At 38.0% G+C, this 22,494-nt stretch overlaps 1 protein-coding gene across 1 annotated transcript in view; it reads left to right on the top strand.

Annotated features, from left to right (window-relative positions):
• Window positions 1-1,481: 1,481 nt before the first annotated feature.
• Window positions 1,482-22,494, top strand: part of gnb5b (guanine nucleotide binding protein (G protein), beta 5b) — a 28,931-nt gene continuing 7,918 nt past the window's right edge. Inside the window, exons 1-9 of the mRNA XM_036564603.1 lie at window positions 1,482-1,726; window positions 2,526-2,662; window positions 3,593-3,643; window positions 5,054-5,130; window positions 8,797-8,929; window positions 13,692-13,835; window positions 15,990-16,081; window positions 18,549-18,597; window positions 19,875-19,971. Of these exons, the coding sequence (XP_036420496.1) occupies window positions 1,615-1,726; window positions 2,526-2,662; window positions 3,593-3,643; window positions 5,054-5,130; window positions 8,797-8,929; window positions 13,692-13,835; window positions 15,990-16,081; window positions 18,549-18,597; window positions 19,875-19,971 (892 nt within the window). The 5' untranslated portion in view covers window positions 1,482-1,614. The remainder of the gene's footprint in view (window positions 1,727-2,525; window positions 2,663-3,592; window positions 3,644-5,053; window positions 5,131-8,796; window positions 8,930-13,691; window positions 13,836-15,989; window positions 16,082-18,548; window positions 18,598-19,874; window positions 19,972-22,494) is intronic.

The following is a 22,494-nucleotide window of genomic DNA, read 5'->3' as shown; positions in this document are numbered from 1 at the left end:
GTCATTGAGGCTATTTAAGTACTTCCTACCAGAAGCACAAAAAGTAATTAAAGGGCCCATATCATGGAAAGATTTCATAAATAGATTTTTTTTGACGCAGTATGTATATATTGTTAAAGATTTAAAACTTAATGTTCACTTCCCAGTTCATATATAAAAATAAGCTGTAGAAAAAGCAGTCTTGAATTTGTGATGTCACAAAATATACATATACACATATTCAGACTACAACTGTTTAGCCCCACCCATTCACGCTGAAGTTATAAGGAGTGTTTCAGTCTGGACTGCTCTTTGAATGAGGCACAGCCAATCAAGACAAAGCTCATTTACATATTTCAATGTCAAAACCATAATAACTGAAACAGTCTGATTAATTTTAAGGCATAAAGAGAAGTTTGAATGAATTATGGATATTTTTGATATGTAAACTTACACAAACATGAGGAAAGTGAAGAAAAATGAAACATAAGGAAAAAGAAGATATGGGCCTTTTAACTATGCCTGGTTCTCTGCAGAGTGTAGTGAGAAATGCAGGATATGAAGATAATGCTGAGATTCGTGTTTAGTTGGAACGTGTTTGGTTCAAGGCTACAAAGTGGAGGCTTTATGTAGGACAGTAAAGTGGAGGCCTGCATTAGGCCTGCTGTCAGCATAGAGCAGATAACACACAGAGCGGCAGCCAAAACCAACAGCTATCAGAGCGAGAGAGACACACAGTGTGCTAATGGAGCTTTATCTACAAAAGCCCCTCAGCTTATCAACATGAACATGCCTCCAGAGAGTGACTGAGGACAGAAAACCAGAGAAAAATCAAACATTTCCATATAAAATCAACATAAATGCATGAAGGTAGATGTTTCAGACCCCAGAATTAAAAAAAAAAACTAAGTAAGTAAGTAAGATTATTATTAGTAGTAGTAGTAATAGTAGGAGTAGCAATAGTATTCTTGTTGTTGTTGTTGTTTTGTAATAATAATAATAATTATCATTATTATCATTTTTATTATTAGTAGTAGCAAAGTCAAAGTCTCCAAAAAGGAAAATGTTTTTAGTAATCACTCAAGGGCTAAGTAATAAAATCACAACCAAAAATAATTTTAAAAAGTACTGATCCTTTTATGAGTAATTAGGAGTATTAAAATCAAAAATTATATTTATTAATAAACATTTACACTACAAAAATGAAAAGGCTTTTTCACTTGAAAAGACAATATTAACTATTAACTAAAAACAAGAAAAACAACAACAAAAACTAACAATAATCAATTTTACACTTTCTGCATGAGAGAATGTGTGTTTAATGGCTACATTATGGGTTTTTTTGTTAAAATCTCAACAAATAATAATAAAATTAACCGTCTCTGAGAAAAAAGTGGGGCTTTTATTGTTGTGTTCATGACGAAGAGCTGCGTATTGATTTAAATACGCCGCTGCTCTCCGCCAATGAGGGCGCGCCATCTCGGTGACGCGAGAGAGTAGGCGGGCGAAGGAGCAGCAGCTCGCGCTCCAGGCACGGCGCTGATTTTTACGGGATAATAACATCCGTCCCTCTGTTTCTCCACCTGTCTGTCTGTCCGCCTCCCTCTCTGTCCGTCCGCCGCGCTCGCGCTGAAGATGGCGTGCCAGGGTCTGGCGAAGGGTGAGACGGTGGCCACACTGCGCGCGGAGTCAGAAAACCTGAAGGCCAAACTGGAGGAGGAGCGAGCCAAGCTGCACGATGTGGAGCGTGAGTACAGCTTTACTGACCAAACAGTGCACAATGAGTGGACACACTGGACAACAGACCGTAAACCCTGCAGACCGCACTGCACGCTCAACATGCATAGACTGTTTTACTGAATGTCTGTATTGTAGTGTGTGGTGTGTACTAACCATGTATGTTCCAAACCACACTATGCACACTTGCCATGCTCACTTCACACCACATCATGCACACTAACCACGCACACTCCACACCACATCATGCACACTTGCCATGCTCACTCCACACCACATCATGCACACTAACCACGCACACTCCACACCACATCATGCACACTAACTATGCACACTCCACACTACATCATGCACACTAACTATGCACACTCCACACCACATCATGCACACTCACCACGCACGCTCCACACCACATCATGCACACTCACCACGCACGCTCCACACCACATCATGCACACTCACCACGCACGCTCCACACCACGTCATGCACACTCACCACGCACGCTCCACACCACGTCATGCACACTCACCACGCACACTCCACACCACGTCATGCACACTCACCACGCACGCTCCACACCACGTCATGCACACTCACCACGCACGCTCCACACCACATCATGCACACTAACCACGCATGCTCCACACCACATCATGCGCTCTAGCTGTGCACACTTTACACTACATCATGCATTGTAGCCGTGCGTACTCCACACTACGTCATGCACTCTAGCCCTGCACACTCCACACCACATCCACAGTCTTTATCGTGTTCACCTCCGTCTGACTGCAGTCTGTTTCTCTCTCAGTGCACCAGGTGGCGGAGAAGGTGGAGACTCTGGGTCAGTTTGTGATAAAAACCCGCAGGACGCTGAAGGGTCACGGTAATAAAGTGCTGTGTATGGACTGGTGCAGAGACAAGAGGAGGATGGTGAGCTCCTCTCAGGTAAGCACGATGCTTCTGGATACATAACGTCTATGTGACCCCTGTCCAGGGTCCTTACCATGGGATTTTAAATTTCTTCCACCAGTGGGTGGGGCTAAACTGCTGTAGGTTGAATAGGTGGATGTATGACATCACAAAACATTTAGAATGGGCTGTTTTTGGAGCTTAGTTTACATAAATATGTAAGTATATACTAGGGGGTGAGCGGTATGTCTTGAAACTTTAAGTTACATTAACAGATGATAAAGGGGAATTACACCCATTTTTCAAAGCTTCTGCATAATTTAGTGGTTGGTGAATAAGCAAAGTCATTCAGAGTGGTTCTATGTGAAATGGTGATCTACATGTGTCTTCTTCGAGTTTCATATGGAATGTTGAAGATGGTAAAATAGTGGAATAGTTTTCTTTGAGGACTATTTTGTCTCACAACACCCTGCAGTGTATGCCTCCACTGTAAATGAATGGATTTTAAAACTATGTTTTAGGCCAAAATCTTCTCAAAACCATTGCAAAACAATGTTTCAGACAGTGTATTTATAACCATTTCATGTAACAACTTACTCTGTGAGGGAGATTTTAGAGGTGGACGTCTGGTTCCTATCACCACCACTGTGAACAGTTCTGACTCAGTAAGTTTCTCTAGAACAGAGCATTTCACACCAAACCACTCTGAAGGCCTCTGTTTATATCTTAACTATTGAATTGTGCAGGTATTTTGAAAAATGGGTGGAATTCCTCTTTAAGCCATTTTTTTCCTTCACCTATAAAAGTTACATAAGATTTATGTTCATATGTTAAAAATAATGTGATAAAATTGACCCTAGAGCAGAACAGCTTGCATTGTTTTAAAGCTTATTTGCTATTGTTGCATATTATCACAAACAGATTAACACACTTTTGTCGTTTTTTGTTTAATTTTCTCTTTTCTAGGATGGCAAGGTCATTGTTTGGGATGCCTACACAACGAAACAAGGTAAATCTGTTTTTAATATTAGGATATAGATTTTAATTTAAAATACATTATGAAATGTTTTTGATATTAAAAATTATAATAGTACATTGCATTTACCCCTCCATTTTGAAACTGTGTAAATTGTAGTAATTTCTATTTTATATAGTGAGAATGTATACAGTGTTCAAAAAGGATGTAATTATTTTAAGATATTTTATTTAATGTTTTAGTTTCTAACACCATGAAGTTATCAAAGGATGAACAATGTACTGTAATGACTTTACAGTAATTCCTCGCTAAATTATCTGCGTCACGATTCATCAACACTTTTTAAACATGGATCATTCTGGATATTAATTTTATTAGGACTTCATTCTTGATGTATTGTTAACAGGATCATAATTGGATCATTTTATATATTTATCTGCCATCATTCCAAACCTGAACAGTATTGATGTATAAATCATGCAGAAACTACACTTCAGAGCCTTCAGGACCCTCGTCCTGTAATCCAGTGTGTATCTGTACTGAGTGTTTCGGTCTATAATCCAGTATGTATTTGTAGCAGGTTCTATTGGGCAGTGTTGGTTATTATCCAGTGAGGGGACTGACCCTGCGTTTATGATGCTGTGCTAATGCTCTCTAATGGAGGTTTAACTGCTGCTCTGATCCTGAGTGCTGCACTTTACAGACACACACACACACACACACACACACACACGCACACACCAACACGTTAAAACCTGCATGTTAACATACATCAACATACAAGTACATACTAATATTAATATTAATATTAATTTTATTCTTGTATTTGCACACTTCCATGACAGTGACAGATCAAGGTACTTCACATCTTATATTTTTACTGAAGATAATTATGACAGCATAAAAATATAAAAAAATATATTTAATGTTTATTAATTTTAATTATGTTAATAATGTTAATTAATTAATTTATTATTATTTATTAAATCATTTATTAAACCATTAAAATCATTACAGCAGCATAAAAACAAAATGATGTAAAAATGATTAATAAAGTACAGTTACTTAAAAAAATAATTTAAAATTAATAATTTCCCCCATACAATTTAACAGAATTCAGTTAATTAGTAATAAATAAGAAAATTTACATACAGAATTCTTATCCTTCAAAAGCTAAATACTGAAGCTGATAAAAAAACTTGACAAAAAATGTTGAAAATTGATCATTACAGTTTATCTTTACCACTTAAAAACCTCTTGATTTCCCCCAAAAAAGACAAAACAAACATCTAAAAACACCTTTTAGTGTCCACTGTATGATATTTGAACCTGCTATGTATATTATAACTGCATATCAATGCCAAAAAACAGAAACAAGCACTGCATATGTGCACATCATCACACGCCGATGGAGCAGAGTCATGGGGTCTGCTGTTGTGTGTGTTTTACAGGAGCATGCGGTCACTATGCCGTGTACGTGGGTGATGGCATGCGCGTACGCACCATCCGGCTGTGTGATAGCCTGCGGGTGAGTCCTCTACATCAGCATCACTGATCCAGCACCAGCTCCACAGAACCATCACGGAGAAATAACAGCATATGATGATACATAAAACATCCGTACAGTCACATTCAGACAGCGTCCCACAGAATCAAGTCTGTTAGAGATACTGAGCAGTTCCACACGGTCTGAGACGAGTGTGTGATGATTTAGGGCTGCGGTTAGCACTATGCTAATTGGTGTGGTATAAGCCTACATTATGGCTTATTTACAGCCGCATGCAAAAGTTTGTGCAGCGCTGGTCAAATGAAATTTTTGTAAGTGTAAATAAGTGAACACATCCTCTACAGAGAACATACAGCACATTTTACTGCTTATTTGATGAATTTATTATATTGGGGGAAAAAGTAAAACATTCATTGTAATATCTGATTGGCTGAGCCGCTTTTGAAGCCATTGTAAAATCCACGATATATGCACACCTCCTCACAGCAACTGAATTCTTCTGAAAGCCTTGTGCTGTTAATGGAGTAACCTTTGACTCTAATGCAGCTCGCATGGAGCACTGAGTGTACTGATGAAGTAAGAACCTGTTTTTGTTTAAACTGAGAGGCTGGCAACTTATGTTCTTATCTAGAACCAGGCTGCTCAGCTAGCTAACAGGCTAAAAGATAGCTAACATGATAAAGAGATCCATTATTAATATCACAGGCTTGAATTAAGGTACTTACGATGATTAACTGTAAAATGGCAGCTTAAAAGTCTAAAAATGTCACTTGAATGACTTACTGCTTCAAATGTCCGTGTTTCAGTCAGAATTCGCCTCAAACCCAGGCTGAATCCCAAACGGCTCAGTATTCCCTAAATAGTGTGCTAGCTATGAAAGTGTAAACATTCTAGCCTCTACAGCCAAATAGTGCATCGTTTATCAAGTGTGGATGAGTCCCAAATGACTATTTTTTAGCTATATTTTGCTCTGTTGGCTGCAGGAGCTAGTATTTAAACTCCTACCTAGTGCACTATGTAGGGAGTGGGAAGCTGTTTGAGGTTCATCCCCAGTGTGAGAAGAGGGGCGCTGCTGGTGCTAAATAAGACTCGCTGTGGTAATTTGGTGACCAAAAAGTACTTAAAAAGTGAAGGTTTTTGCAATTAACAGTGCTGTGTTATCATATATTCATTGTTATACAAGAAAAATTTTTTAAAATTCATGAAATGACTGCAGTACACAGCGATTGGTGACGGAACGTTTTCCTCATTCAGCGGTGCGTAGTTGCTTGGCAGCGATACCATACTCTAATTTGTTGGCAGAATACTTGCTTATGTCAATCATTATTAATAAAAACTTAAATTATTTTCTGAAATATTGTGCGTTTTATCATAGTTTATGTTGTCCAAAAATCAATAAGCCACTCGAGGCTGTGTGTTACGGTGATTTTATCACATGAATGGAGTTTTACTCTGCTTCATATCATGCCTAAGAACACCCTTCCCCATGATAAAATTGCAGTAACGCATGGCCTCTTGTGGCTTTTTGTTTTAATATAAAATATGCCATAACTTTTGTACAGCCTACATTTTTTTTCATTAGCCTCATGTATGCAGTGCCGAAACTAAAGAAGCAAACTTTAGACACCAAACATGTCTTGACTGACCAAGAAGCAAGAGGCAAAAGCAGACAAGCTGAAAAACACAATTTAAAATAAGGTCAATAACAGTGAAAACTAATTAAACTTATCATTTGATTTAGTATATCGTTCTAACTGAAAATAAATGGGTAGATAAGTAGTAAAATAATTAGACAAAATTGAACAGAGTAACAGTTAAACAGTAGTGCAGAGGACAAGTTAAAGGAAAATATAGACAGACATAATAAGGTGGAAACCTGAGTGAGATTAGAGATTAGGCTGTTGATTCAGCCGTCAGTGTATTCGCTGTGTGGGATATGTCGTCTCTCTCTGCTAAATGGACCTTAATGAAGTTTGGTCTGTTACAGCTCTGGTCCAGCTGTGTGAAGCCAATCTTCGCTCACTTCTCCTCGTTCTCCGTCCCACAGGACCACCGCACGGATGTTTAGATGTTTCCTGGACCAACCCACAGGACTCACCTCATTAAATATTAATCATATGGAATCATGAGCGTTTCTGAGCAGAAAAACACTGAAGTGTTGGAGTCCTGAAGGGTTTAGGAGCTAAAAAAATAGACAGATGGATAGATAGGGTCAGTCGTGTGCGAAGGTTTGAACACCCCTGGTCAGATGACAGAAATGTTAACAGACATGAAAATGAGTTAAAACATCCTCAGAGAAGTAACTTACATCAGCAATTTTCTGCCGATTTTAATGCAGAATTTAAAATAAATACAAAACAAGCAAATAAATATAAAATGTGCCATAACTTTTGCACAGGCCTTTTTTATGTTTTGCGTTAAATGTTAAATGTGTTAAATTCAGCAGGTAAACAGTAATTGTGTATTGAAATGTGCTCTTCTCTGTAGAGGACGTGTTCACTTATTCACACATAAAAAATCAACAATCAATCATTTGACCAGGGGTGCCCAAACTTTTGCATACAAGAGTAGATAGATTGACATACGATATGGATATGGATCAGACACAGCAGTGCTGCTGGAGTTTTTAAACACTCTGTCCACTCACTGTCCACTCTATTAGACAATCCTACCTTGTCAGAGTCGATAGCTCGTCTGCTGCTGCCCAGTTTGTGTTGGTCATCCTCTAGTCCTTCATCAGTGGTCACAGGACACTGTTAGCTGGATATTTTTGGTTGGTGGACTATTCTCAGTCCAGCAGTGACACTGAGGTCTCTAGCAGCACTGCTGTGTCTGATCCACTCAGACTGGCGCAACACACACTAACACACCACCACCACGTCAGTGTTACTGCAGTGCTGAGAATGATCCACCACCCTAATATTACCTGCTTTGTGAGGGTCCATGGGGGCCCTGACTACTGAAGAACAGGGTAAAAGGGAGCTAAGAGAAGCAGATGGACTACAGTCTGTAAATGTAGAACTACAAAGTGCTTCTATATAGTAAGTGGAGCTGATAAAATGATGAGCGTAGAAACAAGGAGGTGGTCAGAATCTTACGCCTGATCGCTGTTGTCGAAAGAAACCCTTATTTGTATATATATGTAGTGTGTGTGTGTAGTGTGTGTGTGTGTATGTGTATATTACATGACCACTTTCCAAACTTTACAATTAAACAGGGTACTGTTACTGTGCCTTTAAGACTGATATATGCAAATGAGCTCTGTTCTGATTGGCTGTCCTGTATTGTGCCTCATTCAAGGAGCATTCCATGCTGAAATACTCCATATATTTGGGGGAGGGCGGGGTTGTGCAGGGGTGTGGGAGCAAAGGTTGTAGGGCAGCAAAACTGCTGTAGGCTGAATAGCTGTTGGTTTTTGTGACATCACAAAAGCAACCATTGTACAACAGGCTGTTTTTGTGGGTTAGTTCGTGTGTAGCCTGTATAGACTGGTGAGGGAACGGTACGTTTTGAGGTTTTAATGTTTATATACTCTTTTCTATGTTAAGAAATTGAGGAAAATTTGTTGTCCGCTGTACTGACCTTTTAAATAAAAGTGCAGAGCTGAGTTCATTTTAAAACTTGTGAGGATTATTAACACGTTCGAACCCTCATTTATTCCTCCTCTCTCTTTATTCTCTCTCTCAGTGGTCTGGATAATAAATGCTCTGTGTATCCGCTGTCTCTGGATAAAAATGAGAATTTGGCCGCTAAGAAGAAATCCGTAGCGATGCACACCAACTACCTGTCAGCCTGCAGCTTCACCAACTCTGACATGCAGGTAAGATGTTATTAAGAGTCTATAATCTCAGTTTATTAAGGACATTCTGATTTCAATTCAGTTGAATTATACCAAATGTACAGCAAATGTACATGTTAAATAAAATTAAAATACATTTAAACATGAAATAATAACATAACAATTCTTTCAGTCATAACGACAAATAAATACTCAGCAACAAAATCTGAATTACATAATATTAAAAGCATAGAATGGAGTAAATTAAGTAGAGCAGAATTGAGAAAGAAAAATAAAAAACGATAATAATAATAATAAAAGTACCTTAATTGCTAGAATAGTGAAATTCCTTGCATGTATCAAATACACTATATGCAGGATACAGTGTTGTAGGTGTAGTTATAGTCTACACACTTAAAAAAGATGGTTCTTCAAGGGTTCTTGAGTAAAGAAAGTGGTTCCATCAACACTCAAAGAACCATTTGCAAGATTAAAGGGTTCTTTGCATTGTGAAATGGTTCTTCAGATTGTTGGAGAATGTGTTGTAGATGGTTCTATATAGAACTTTTTTTGCAAAAGGCAAAAGCACCAAAAATAGTTCTTCTATTGCAACAAGCTTGATATCGTAACAATAGAAGAGCCCTTTTTGGTGCTATTTAGGACCCTTTCTAAAAGGTTCTATATAGAACCATATAACACATTTTGCAACAATATGAAGAACCATTTTGTGATGCAAAGAACCATTTAATCTTGCAAAGTGTTCTTTGAGTGTTCATGGTTTGGTACCTGTAAAGAACCATTGAAGAACCATCTTTATTAATAGCCTCCTGGTGTCTTATGAATATGCTGATTATGAATATGCTGATCTTCACACTGTGATAATGACATGCTTTGACCTTTGCTTTAATCAGGGACATGTAAACCTGTTAGCTCTCGTTCACATAGGAGGACAGTAAGTCTGTAAAATGTATCGTGGTACATTAATCTGAAAGTGGTGATTCAGCTGTGTTCAGTCAATTATACTCTGTATAACAATATTCAGTAATATTTTTGGCTGAAATAAAATTCTCATGCTATTTTCAAACATCTAAAACAAAAAGGTTCCTTCTGTATTTGTATATTCAGTGTGCACTTGGTCCCATATGTATTATATATAAATCGCTGCTGTTGGATCAAAACCTCGTATCTCCAAAATGGTAACTTTACAGGAGAAAGAAAAACATACCTTACTTTTAATGTAAGTCAGTGGAACCAAACAATTTTCCATGTCATTTTGGGCCGTTTCTTTAGGTCTGTTCATCTTGAAATTTACACACAATGTAAAGGACAAAAAGGACAACGAGCACTCGCAAAATGTGTCAAAAGCTGACAAATGACAAAAATGGAGATACGGGGGTTTTGTTCTGACAGCAGCGATATGTAAGTACCTTTATGTGATAACAACGTGGCCGATGTTAGGGCTGAACGATTAATCGCTTTCATATCAAAATCACAGTTTTCAAATCACACCAGCTGCAAAGTATCCCACAATATCCCCAAGTACCTATATGTAATAATTATAATGTGCCTCATATGTACTACATATATATGAGACACCTATGTGTAATAATCATATGGCGCATGTCTCTTTTTTATATGTGTGTATATATATATATATGTATGTATGTGTGTGTGTGTGTGTGTGTGTGTGTGTGTGTGTGTGTGTGTATATATATAACATGACAACATCTGTCATTATCGTGATAAATTATGTCACAGTACAATACTATATACTTTCCTGAACATATCTTGTGTATATGATTGTACACACTGACCAACTGCATGTTTTATTTTAAAGAGAGCAAAATTTGTCCTGTTCAATTTGATTTAGTGCAACACAGTATGCAAAATAATTGTATTGTATTGTGGAAGTCATTTTGTTTAGGTTCTTTTTTCTCTTTTCATGTATTGCAAAAATTTCTTGAAGTATCTCAATATTATGCTGTTGTCATATTGTCCACCTCTATGTATTGTATGTAAGTATGTATGTGTGCAGCCCTGAAAGATCACCCCTCAGTCCCGTCACACTGCCTGTGATCTACAGATGGTCTGGTCAGTACGTTTAGGGTCCGGTGATGGTAAACTGCTCTGTGTGTAGCTGTTGGCTGTGATGAGTCAGGCTTCAGCAGTGAGGATCCTGTAGAAACGCTGAGTGTGAGAAGCTCTGCTGGTTGGTTGATTGATGCCGGTTCCTGCTGGGACTGTGAATAATTCAGCTGAGCTGAGTGCGTGTCTGCAGGCCAAATCGTGGGCTGCAGCGGGGTGGTCGCTAATGGCCTGCCATTGTGGGTTTATTTTTAGCGCTGGAGCAGCTGGAGATGTGCGTGGACGCTGAGTGCAGCGGAAGATGGAGCCGACTGTAAGCGCTGCTTAGCGTAGCTGCTAGCAAAGAGACGGACATAAGTTTAGCATTTTTTTCTTATATCTGCTGCCGGAGCCGTTCTATATCATATTTTATTTTGCTCACAGTCAACCACATACATTAGAGTGACAAATGTTTATTCATGATTAATTTAGAAAATGGCCATTAGCACATTTTATATATATATATATATATATATATAAGTTGCGCTATGTTAAATGTAATTTGCCTATTAATTTCCTGGTAAATTTATACATAATTTACATTTAAAAGTCCCTTTTCAACTCTAATTGGAATCTAAAATGACTCTGTAATGTTTTCTTTCTGGAAGTGAGTTTTCATTGATGAAGGCTGATTAATATGTAAATGCTAGTAGGTGTTTTTTCGTGTGCAGGATTTTTCTTTCTTCATCATAAATCTTAGGTGGCAGGTGCTTTCTTTTCTTACATATATTTAGATCTTACACAAGTGACTGCTCTTGATTTTGGTTACCGCAGAAGCTGAGAGTGTAAAGCAGAAGTGAAAGTCAGGCGGGGTTTTCCTGGTTTACCCCAATCAGCAGCAGAATCGCCAAACAGAAGTTTCTTGTCACTGTGAATAAATTAACCGTGGGGAGTTTACAGTGCACCAGATTACTGTATACAGAGAGATTATTATCACTGAAATGATTTTATTATATTGGAAAAAATAAAACATAAAATGTGGTCTGTGCAAAAGCTACAGCACTTTTTATATTTATGTTTTATACTTTTCCAATATGTAAAACTCAGAAAATACATCCAAATTTTATAAGACGGTTATGTTCTCTTTATAGTTTTCATGTTTCGCAAACAAATTAGTCTCAGTTCTAATATTGTACCATACTATAAAGGCGCTTTTCAGTATGATTATTGGTTGAATTCAAAAAATCGTAAGATGTGGTGCAGTGGTGGTTATGAACTGTAGGTATACCTTTTTTAATAAATCTGTGATCTCATACTCTGATTATATCGCCTAGAAAGCAATAATCCGACTTTAAAATAACATTGCATTGTTTTTTTTTTTGTGTATTTTATGGATTTCATAAATCTAAAGTAAGTTAGTGTGCAAATCTCAAATGTTGATTGATATTAAATGTTGACAGTGGACATAATTGGTGATATAATGATATAATGATGCCCCCCCCCTTCAAATCCAGCCCTAGTTATTATATATTTTACTATATTACACTGACAGCCCCAATTATAATAATATATAATGAGATCATTATATAGTGCTCACCACAGCTCAGGTGTTGAAGTAGGTGGGCTGACTGTGGGGGGTTTACAGTGAGTACGCTTCACTGGTTTATGAGTACATTACACTCACTGTACAGATATTACACATGTATTCTCACTCATGTGAAATGGTGAGAGACAGAGAGAGCGGTCATGCGTGAATTTACCAAAAACACTGTAATGAGAGATTTCCATAGCACGGTAGACTGAGCATCTCTCTGAACTCACACACTGATAGTTTACGTCATCTACATGCTACGGGGATTTCAGGAAGGACTGGTTTAGTTATGAGGCGAGTCTGACAGGAGGGGCAGCAGAATTTGCATGCACACCCACACACCTGCCAGCAGGGGGAGGCGTGGATCCACTCAGAGGTTACTGCACTAAAACTCTGCTGCAGTTTGCAAGATCTTTCACATTCAGAGTGTTTGTGAGGTTTTGGACAAAAATGTCCTGAATCTGCAGGGAAACCAGAGTCAGGCTGACCTGCATGACCAACAGTGTGGTTCCATTTTTTAAAACTGAAAGGACAAAAACAGAACTTTTTTGGTTCTGTTTTTATGTATCGCTGATGTTGGAACAAAACAAAACCTCATCTCCAAAAGGTTAACTTTACAGGACAAGGACAAACATTATTAACTTTTAAGGGAGGTAAATGAAGAAATGTTTTTTTCAGAGTAATTTTGGACCATTTATGTGGGTCCATTCATCGTGAAATTCTGACACAACATAAAAGGCAACTGCCTTTTTCAAACTACGTCAAAATATCAAAAACGACAAAAATGAAGATACAAGGTTTCGTCCCGACAGCAACGATATGTAGGCCTTATTGTACATAGATAAGCACTAGTGTTCTTTAAATCTGCGTTAATGTAAAGATATTTTATTCCAAGCTATTTTGGAGCATTTCTGTTGGTCTGTTCATCATGAAATTGTAACACAATATAAAGAAGAGCTGCCGTGTTCAAATGATGTAGAAAAGTAAAAATTTGTGTTTTTCTTTGGACAGCGACGATATGCATAATACATATATAGCATGTGACATATAGGTACAAATGTGGGACATCATTAAATATATAGTTCTTACATACCTACATATGAGTGTCCTGACTTTGTGTAAAAACAAATGTGTGTGTCTTCTCTTCAGCTGCTGACCTCCAGTGGTGATGGTACGTGTGCATTATGGGATGTGGAGAGTGGTCAGCTGCTGCAGAGTTTCCACGGCCACTCAGCTGATGTGCTGTCGCTGGACTTGGCGCCCTCAGAGACGGGAAACACCTTTGTTTCTGGAGTCAGTATCATTCTCATCTTTCACGCTCTCCTCCCTGATCACTCTTTATGGTCATTCTACCCATCCACCCATCTGTGCTCACTCTGCTCTCTGAGCTGGCTTTGAGTGATATTATTATTGTGATTTTTCTTAACCAGTCCTGACAGTTAGCTGCAACTTTGCCACTTAATTGGCCTTTTTCAAGCAAACCCGTGCACTGGTCCAGTTAGGCATTTGAGTAGAGAAACTTTAAAGGACTCGTATCACAGGAGAACCTATTCTTTAATGAAAGAGTTCGATGTACCACATTTTAACTTAAAGTTTTGGAGTGTACTAGGGCTGCACGATATGGACATAAAATGCGCTGTTCAGTAAAGCTGTCGGATATAACGATGACGATATGAAAAACGATAAATTAGTATTAAAATAATGAGTCTATGGCTGGATGTGATGCACATGCAAACATTTTTTTGAGATGTGTAAACAGAATCTAAATAACCTCTCTTTAAACAAATACACATACACACACATTTTCTAAGCCGCTTATTCTTCTGGGTCGCGGAGGGAGCTGGAGCCTATCCCAGCATTCACTGGGCGGAAGGCAGTTAGACAGGTCACCAGTCCATCGCAGGTTTAAACAAATAGCAAAATACAAATTTACAAAAGCACCATTTACTGTTCTGTAAATTAAAAAGAAGTGAAATACCAACAACTACTTACATCAGAACTGCAAGCACATTTTTTGTGCACTGAAGGGCTAAGAAACAGTCAGCATTACCACAACAGCTTTTTATGTAAAGGCTACAAAACCAAATATATACATAATACAGATTCTTGTTTCATTTTATTTTTTTGTTTAGTTATTAAATATTGTGGTATCAGACATTCCGGGTTGTATTTAGTAAAAAAATAACATTGTTTTTGCTTTTGGTTGAGTGTAGTTAGGCACCATGTTCTTAGTTGGTCCGGGACTCTTATTTTGAAGGACTCTGGGGGGCTGTAAGGTAGCAAGTTTCAGTAGCCCAGCTGGCAGAAAACACAAGAGCCTGAGCAGACTGTGTGCTGTGTGTTTTCCCCTTTGCTGTACACTGTTTTGAGTTTAATGGTATTTCCATTAAAGCTGAGTTATGGGCGACATCTGTTCTGTCATCGCCGCTCAATGTGTTTATCAATGTGTTTATCACGATAAAAATGCGACTTATCATGCAGCCCCAAATGTACCATTCACTCTCCAGGCCATAAGCTGCAAAAACAGCCTGTTTGGAATTGCTTTTGTGATGTCACAAAAAACAATCAGTACATATTTCTGATTATTCAGCTGACAGCATTTTGGCCCCGCCCATTCACACTGAAGTTATAAGGAGTGTTTCAGCCTGGATTGCTTTCTGAATGAGGCACAATACAGGACAGCCACGTTTACATGGCGCCTAACAGTTTGTTAATAATCTGACTAATAGCTCAATCGGAATAGAATATGTCTATGTAAACTCCTCAGTTTGAAAAGTCTAGTCCAACTGAGGTCATTCGGAATACAGTTTCTATCCGATTGAACAAGGTGGGTAATCCTGTAAATAATCAGTTAAATAAAAGAATAATATCAGTGTAAACGCCTATATCTGATTACATTCCCTATCAGAAAGTTTAAGTACGTTCTGCGCATGTGTGGTGCGATCGTCAATGTTTATAACGTTCAACATAGAGTGAGATATAAACACCTCAGTCATCTATAATTTGAATGTATTAAATCAGATTGGCAAAAATCTTTGCATGTAAACACAGAAACTTACAAATACATAACAAAGGAGGAAGAGTTAATATTACCTATTCATGCTGACTTACAACAGTGAATGTCTGAATATGGCCCAGTTGTCTGAAGATCACACCTGTTCTCCTCTCTGTGTCACTGATACAGCATGCAAAGCAGATCACATGCAGATGATTTGATTAAGTGGTGTTGCTGACATATTTACTGCTGATAGCTTTATCATCATCAGCTGTTGTCTGAGTCGTCCTCCTGTGACCTGCAGCTTCTTCCAGCACTATGTTTGTTTAGGGCTGTGATAAGTCTAAAATGCGTTTGTGTCTCTGTTTGTGGTTGAGACAGAGCTAACGCTGGTGTTATATTTAGGGTGTGATAAAAGACTAACGTGTATGTGCTTCATTTTTTTTATTTAGGGTTGTGATAAGAAGGCTAATGTGTGGGACATGCGCTCAGGCCAGAACATCCAGTCCTTTGAGACTCATGAATCGGACATCAACAGCGTAAAGTGAGTGATTTGAACTGATACAAACTGCCACAGGGTTCTTTGGCATTCAGCTCAGTGTTGTTTTTCCAGGCAGCATCTCGTCCCCGTCCTGAGAGCAAGCAAGCGCTCAGAATGTAGTATCACACCACAAAGCCTTCAGGATTTTATGGTCAAAACAAAATAATTTACAGACCTATCAGCTAATAAACCGAAACTTCAGCATGAGCTGATGTCAGAAATAGTAACAGGACATTCATCAGTCAGAACAGTGCAGCGAATCGCAGCGCAGCGCTCGTTAAATGATTATTACAGGAGCGTCCTGGTATTGCTGTTGATGCTTGCTCACTTTGCTTGCTGTTAGAAAAAGGTGTAAAGGTCTATGTGGGGGTCCATACTTCAGTTCCTCACTCGCATAACTACAGAACTTACACATTAGTTTCATACTAGTTACTTTATAATTTGTCCCCTTGGAATTATAAGGTTTGTCAAAATTGACTTTTTCACATTTTTATTCTGTGACACTTCTGAACGTTTACATGAGTGATTTTTTACATTGTGTCAGATTCTTTGTCTGGAACACAAAAAGGTTAAACTCACTTAGTAAGATAGAACTAAGTAAAACTTAAAGTTCTTTAAAAAGCCTTACTATCTTAAATTTTATACACATTAAGCCTTAAAGGTAATGAAATAGTAAGCATTTGAATTAATGGGCTCTTAATTACAACATAAACATTAATTTCATTCATTCATCCATCTTTTCGTTTTCTTCTTCCCCCCAAAACAAGACGTTTTGGTTCATTAGAGTCACATTTCTGATATAAAACAAAACCTCACACAGTTTTAGACTGACCTGCTACACTTACTTTCAGTGATAACTTATTACAGTAGCTGGTCTCTGTTTAACCTGAAGGAAACTAATGGTTCCCTTTTAAAACTGACCTCTGCACTGGACAAAATGTTTAGCACTGACCTTTGTACTTAATCTACAATGCTTTTTTGATAAAGAAAAAGATGATTTGTCCTAAAACAAGAAATAAATGTTATAACAATATAAATTGATAGTGAAAATAAATGTCATAAAAATGTCACAAAGCGTTAAATTTAACTTCCTGATAAAGTATGAAAATGTAGACACTCTGTTGGACTAATTTTTTGTTACGAGTATAAACCATTTGGAAAATCAATGCTTCTTTTCATGTCTTCCCAGATAGAACCTAATAATTCCAAGCAGTGAGTGAAAGTGAGTTCTCAGGATTAGAAGGTTCTATCTGCATTTGACCTGTTCCAAAAAACTAATTTACAGATTTGATAGGATTTTGATATTATACATTTAGAATAAATTTAGGGTGTCGGTCATTTTCATGTCTGAAAGAATTGTGTTCACATATCAGTTTTGCTATTTTAAATGCAAAATCTTTCAATCTTAGTATCTTAAAACTGCTCTGAACGCTGATAGAACCTTATAATTCCAAGGGGATGAATTCATAGTACATGCTGAATAATTCATAGCAGTTTCTGAATCGTTAATAGTTGGTACTTATTTATGTTAGATACTGAATAATTTATAATAGTTGCTAAATAATTCATAGTAAATAATATTTATAGGAGTTACTAATCATTCATACTAAGTGAATAATATATAGTAGGTGCAAAATATTTCATAGTCATTACTGAATATAGACATTATGAAAAAATTATAGCATGTACTTAAACTTTTGTTGTAGTTATTGAATAATTCATAAAATATATTGAATTATTGTAGTTCCTAAATAATTTATAGCAGTTACTAAATAATTCATGATCGAATTTACACAATTTTCCTCTTAGCCCAGATGTAGTTGGCTTTTGGTGTCCAAATTCTTTTGCCTCTATAATTTAGCACTGGAGCTACAAGGCTAACGTTGCTAACAAACACTGGAAGACAATAGTCACCGAAATCGTTTCTCTAAAAACATCACCAAATCATCAAAATTTGGCAAAACACCTGTCAAATTTTACCTATTTTTCCAAATTTTCTGCATAATTCAGTATTTGAGATGTAAACAGTGATTCAGAGTGGTTTGGTGTGAAATGGTTCAGATGTCTTTACAGTGGTGGTGATAGGAACCAGGGGTCGCCATGACTACAACACAAATATAGACATTTTATTTACTATCCAAAACCACCAGTGAACCTACACGAGTCTTCTGAGTTTTGTATGGAATGTTGAATAACCCTTTAATGTTGCATTTAAGAGAAGTTTTGAGAATGTGAGAATGAGAAAAGGATTTGGGTGACTATTGACTTCTAGTATTTATTAGCTGCAGCAGCCTTGAAGCTCCAGCGCTAAACTAAAGAAGCAAAATTTGGACCCCAAACATTCCTTGGCTGTTCAACTACATCTGAGGTAAGTGAAGCATGCAGGGTGTACGAGAAGTGAAGGGTGTGATCAAGTGCAAATAGAAGTTGTTCTCTCTCACTCTTCCCTGTGTGTATGTGTTTCCTGCAGGTACTATCCCAGCGGCGATGCATTTGCCACCGGCTCTGACGATGCCACTGTAAGTTTTTTTTAGCATTCTCACTCAGTAAAAGCTGATCAGTAAAACTTTCCTGTTTTGCCCCAGAATCCATGACACACCACATTAAACCCCTTACACCCCCCAGCCCACTGCCCTAACCAGCAATACTGAGCAGTTTCAAAAGTCGAAAGATGCAAATGAATCAAAAATTAACATAGAGCATGCTGGGAAAAATGTCTAAAGGCCATTCTCAAGATAACAAACTGTGATTGAACAACTTTCATCTGGTATTGATGTTCCTGGTCAAAGTTCATGGTAGCTTGTTGACTAAATCATGTGGTTTTGAGTTCTCAGGTGCACTGAGAGTTCATTTGAAGTATTGACATGATAATGCCATTGGTTAGTTGACTCATTATAGACCAAGAGAAATTCCACCACCTTCTCAAAATCTGCATAAATGGATAAGATGTAAAGTCATTCAGAGTGGTTTGGTGTGAAATGCTCTGTTCTAGAGAAACTTACCGAGTCAAAATTGTTCACAGTGATGGTGATGGGAACCAGACGTCCACCTCTAAAAGTTCCCTCCCAGAGAGTTATTACATGAAACAGTTAGGAATATGCTGCCTGACGTTTGAGGTTTTATGGTAGTGTTCATACAAACTTTTGGCCTAAAATATATATATATATATATATATATTAAATACATTCATGGCAGATGGCAATAGACAAAGAAAATATTTTTAGTAAATGAATAAAAACGAAGTATAAATAGTATGGATAGTACATAAAATGGCTATATTTGCGTTGTAGACATGGCAACCTCTGATCTTAACCTCTAAATTAAGCAGAAATTTTGAAAAATATGTAGAATTGTCCTTTAAGCAAGGCTATGCAGTGCTATATATTAAATTGAAATGCAATAAGTATAAAAATAGGCTCGAGTCTCATCCTTAAATGAAGTAATATGAACATAACGAACGATATAGTATAGTATGAGACAGAAAGAAGAATGTGACTAATGCAAAAGATCTGAGGGTAGATTAACTGTGCTAATGATAAATAAACTGTAACAATAGCAGCATAGCATAGTGCAGTGACAGTTAGCCCAATATGCCTAGCAGCATGATCGTATATTGAACCAGCTAATGACAGTGACAGTCCTAGAGATGTAAATGTGGACAGCATATTGGCTATTGTAAAAAAAAAAAAAAAAGTGGCTAATTTAGGGTTTGAAATGTGTGGATGGTTATGGTTTGTGGCTTTGTTATGCTTTATGGCATTGTCCATCAGTAAATAATACATTTATTGCGTTCCAGTGCCGCCTGTATGACCTGCGGGCCGACCGTGAAGTGGCCATCTACTCAAAAGAGAGCATCATCTTCGGCGCCTCCAGTGTGGACTTCTCGCTCAGCGGTGAGGGAATGGAGAGCACAGCGCTAATGCTAAGAAAGGCTTGAGGCCTGTGCTGAAGTTATTAGCAAACCAATAAACACCGTAATGTAACATACTGACCTGGTGGTTTCTGTGGTCTGAGGTGGAAACCAGCTGTGTCTGTTCTTACAGATGCAGAATGCTAAGAAAGCTCTGCTAGCATCCGTTACCCATTTGGGTTACAAATTGTTAGCCCTGCCTCCCTTAGTTACTGTTGCTATTTCCGGCAGACTTTCAGCTCAGGCCACCTGGTAGCATCCGTAGCACTTGTGCTACCAAACAATACATAGTATGCGATTGACGTCGCCACTGCCATATTGTTGATATACCGCCAGGCAAACTAGGGATGACAGCAGTGCTCGTACAGCCACATTTTGTGGATGTATTTACAGAAACGATTTGGGTGACTGTTGACTTCTAGTGCTTGTTAGCTACATTAGCCTCATAGCTGCACTGAACTAGAGAATCACTGTTCTCATTACAGGTTTGTTTTGACCATGTAACCAGGACAGTAATCTGGGTGGTCAGAGGATGGATCAACAATGGCATAGAGTCAACGGGGTGCCCACCTTATTAAGTCAGTGCACCAGTATATCGCTGCTGTCGAAAACCTCGTATCTCCATTTTTGTATTTTTTAAATGTTTGACCTAATTTGAAAATACCTGTCACCATATTGTGTGTAAATTTCATGATGAATGGAAAAAAGATGTAAAAAAAGAAACGGCCCACAGTGACTTGGAGAAAAGTCTGTTTCCATTGATTTACATTAAAAGTAAAGTATGTTTTTTCCTTCTCCTGTAAAGTTACCATTTTGGAGATTTGGAGGTTTTCTTCCAAAAACAATGATATGCTGGTTTCTTGGTAACTGTGTGGAGGTGTTCAGTATCTCTAATAGACTTGATTATGTGGTTTCTGACACTGTATGACTCACTGTTATCTATAAACGTGGGCTAAACCACATGTGTCAGGCTCCAGTCCTTGTGGGCCAAAACACTGCAGACTTCAGCACACTGCCTCATTAAACACACCTGATTCAGCTCATCAGCTCATTAGCAAGGCCTTCATGAACCGAATTCAGAACGTTAGATGAGGGTAAACGCGGATCTCTGCAGCACTTTGGCCCAGAAGGTCCGCACTTTGACATGCCTGGGCTATAATGTGGTTTGAGGATGGCTGCTATTGTTTTTAGCTGTGTACTTCTTTAAGAACAGATACCAAATACCAGCAAAGCTCAGTATACAGTTCCAGAAAGACTACATCAACATTTTGATAAAAATTAGTGGTGAAAACATTCCCCACTCATTCCTACATCCTTCAGCTAAGACACTTTTGGAAAACACCCATGACAGTTATGTCTAAATGGGTTTCCCCTGATTTTGTTGTGGTTCTGCCATGGCAGAGACAAAACAACAGACTTCTGTCCCTGCTTTGGTGCTGTTTTAGCAGAGTCCTGTTAAAGGAGTACTCCAGCATTTTTCAGCTTAATCTCTGTCTGTCGCATCTGTAGCGTATGGTTAGTGGCACGAGCAATAATTTCGATTAATTTCCCTGTACTTAGAATAGAACAGAAAACCAGCTGGTTCAGAATCACAAGGTTCACATGTTGAAGCACCTGCCCTTTGGGCTTCTATTATAAGTGACTTTTGAGTCAACAGATTTTCGGTTCTTTTATTAAGTCTCAGAATTATTGTCGACCGTATTTTCAATGGCGAGCTGTGACTGTAGGCCTACAGTTCTGGCTATAAATGACAAAAAACGAGGAATATGATAATGCTAATTTCAGCTAGTATTGGATCAACGTAGTATGTTGTTGTGTTATCAAAAAAGCAGACAGCAAAGAACATTAACTTTTTTGGCCAATCTAGATGAAACACAAACAGTCGAAGCCTGTAAAAGACATTACATATGTTTTATTTGAGCTTGTAATAGACAATAACATATATTTGAGCTTGTATGTATCCTGCTGCCACTGTTTTCCATTCCTAACAACTAACCGGAACCTGCTTAGACCACGACACGTGTTCACAGTCAGTGATGTATCTAGATCTTCCAGAAGATGATTTTTTTCTCACAACATTGTAAATCGAGACATGATTGGTTGGTTCCTCTGTAACTTCCTAATTATGTTGGTAGTTCCTCTAAAGTGTAAGGCCTTCAGTTCAGGTCCTGAAGTCCTAACCAATGGGAGAGCTCGCTCAGCTGTGTCTACCTTGATTGGACCATTTTTGATTGGCTATTTCAAGAATTTGTCCATTTTCTTTCCAACCAAACTATTAATGAATTAATAAGTATTACTATAATACTTGCAGACTTTAAATTCAACCAGCATGACGATTATATTAAATACAAATGTACTTTTTGTTTCACAGAAATCTTCTCTTAAGGCCTAAAAGGCCCTGAGGGTTCCCCTCTGTGTATCTTGCTTATGCAACAAATACAGATTAGGTTGAAAAACAGTGCCATAGTCCTGACACTGAGACCTTTGACCCCTCACAGGCCTCCAC

This window comes from Colossoma macropomum, unplaced genomic scaffold (assembly GCF_904425465.1).
Source record: "Colossoma macropomum unplaced genomic scaffold, Colossoma_macropomum, whole genome shotgun sequence".
In the NCBI taxonomy this organism is placed as follows: domain Eukaryota; kingdom Metazoa; phylum Chordata; class Actinopteri; order Characiformes; family Serrasalmidae; genus Colossoma; species Colossoma macropomum.
The sequence above is the reverse complement of the archived record's forward strand: the minus strand, read 5'-3'. Positions and strand labels throughout refer to the sequence as shown.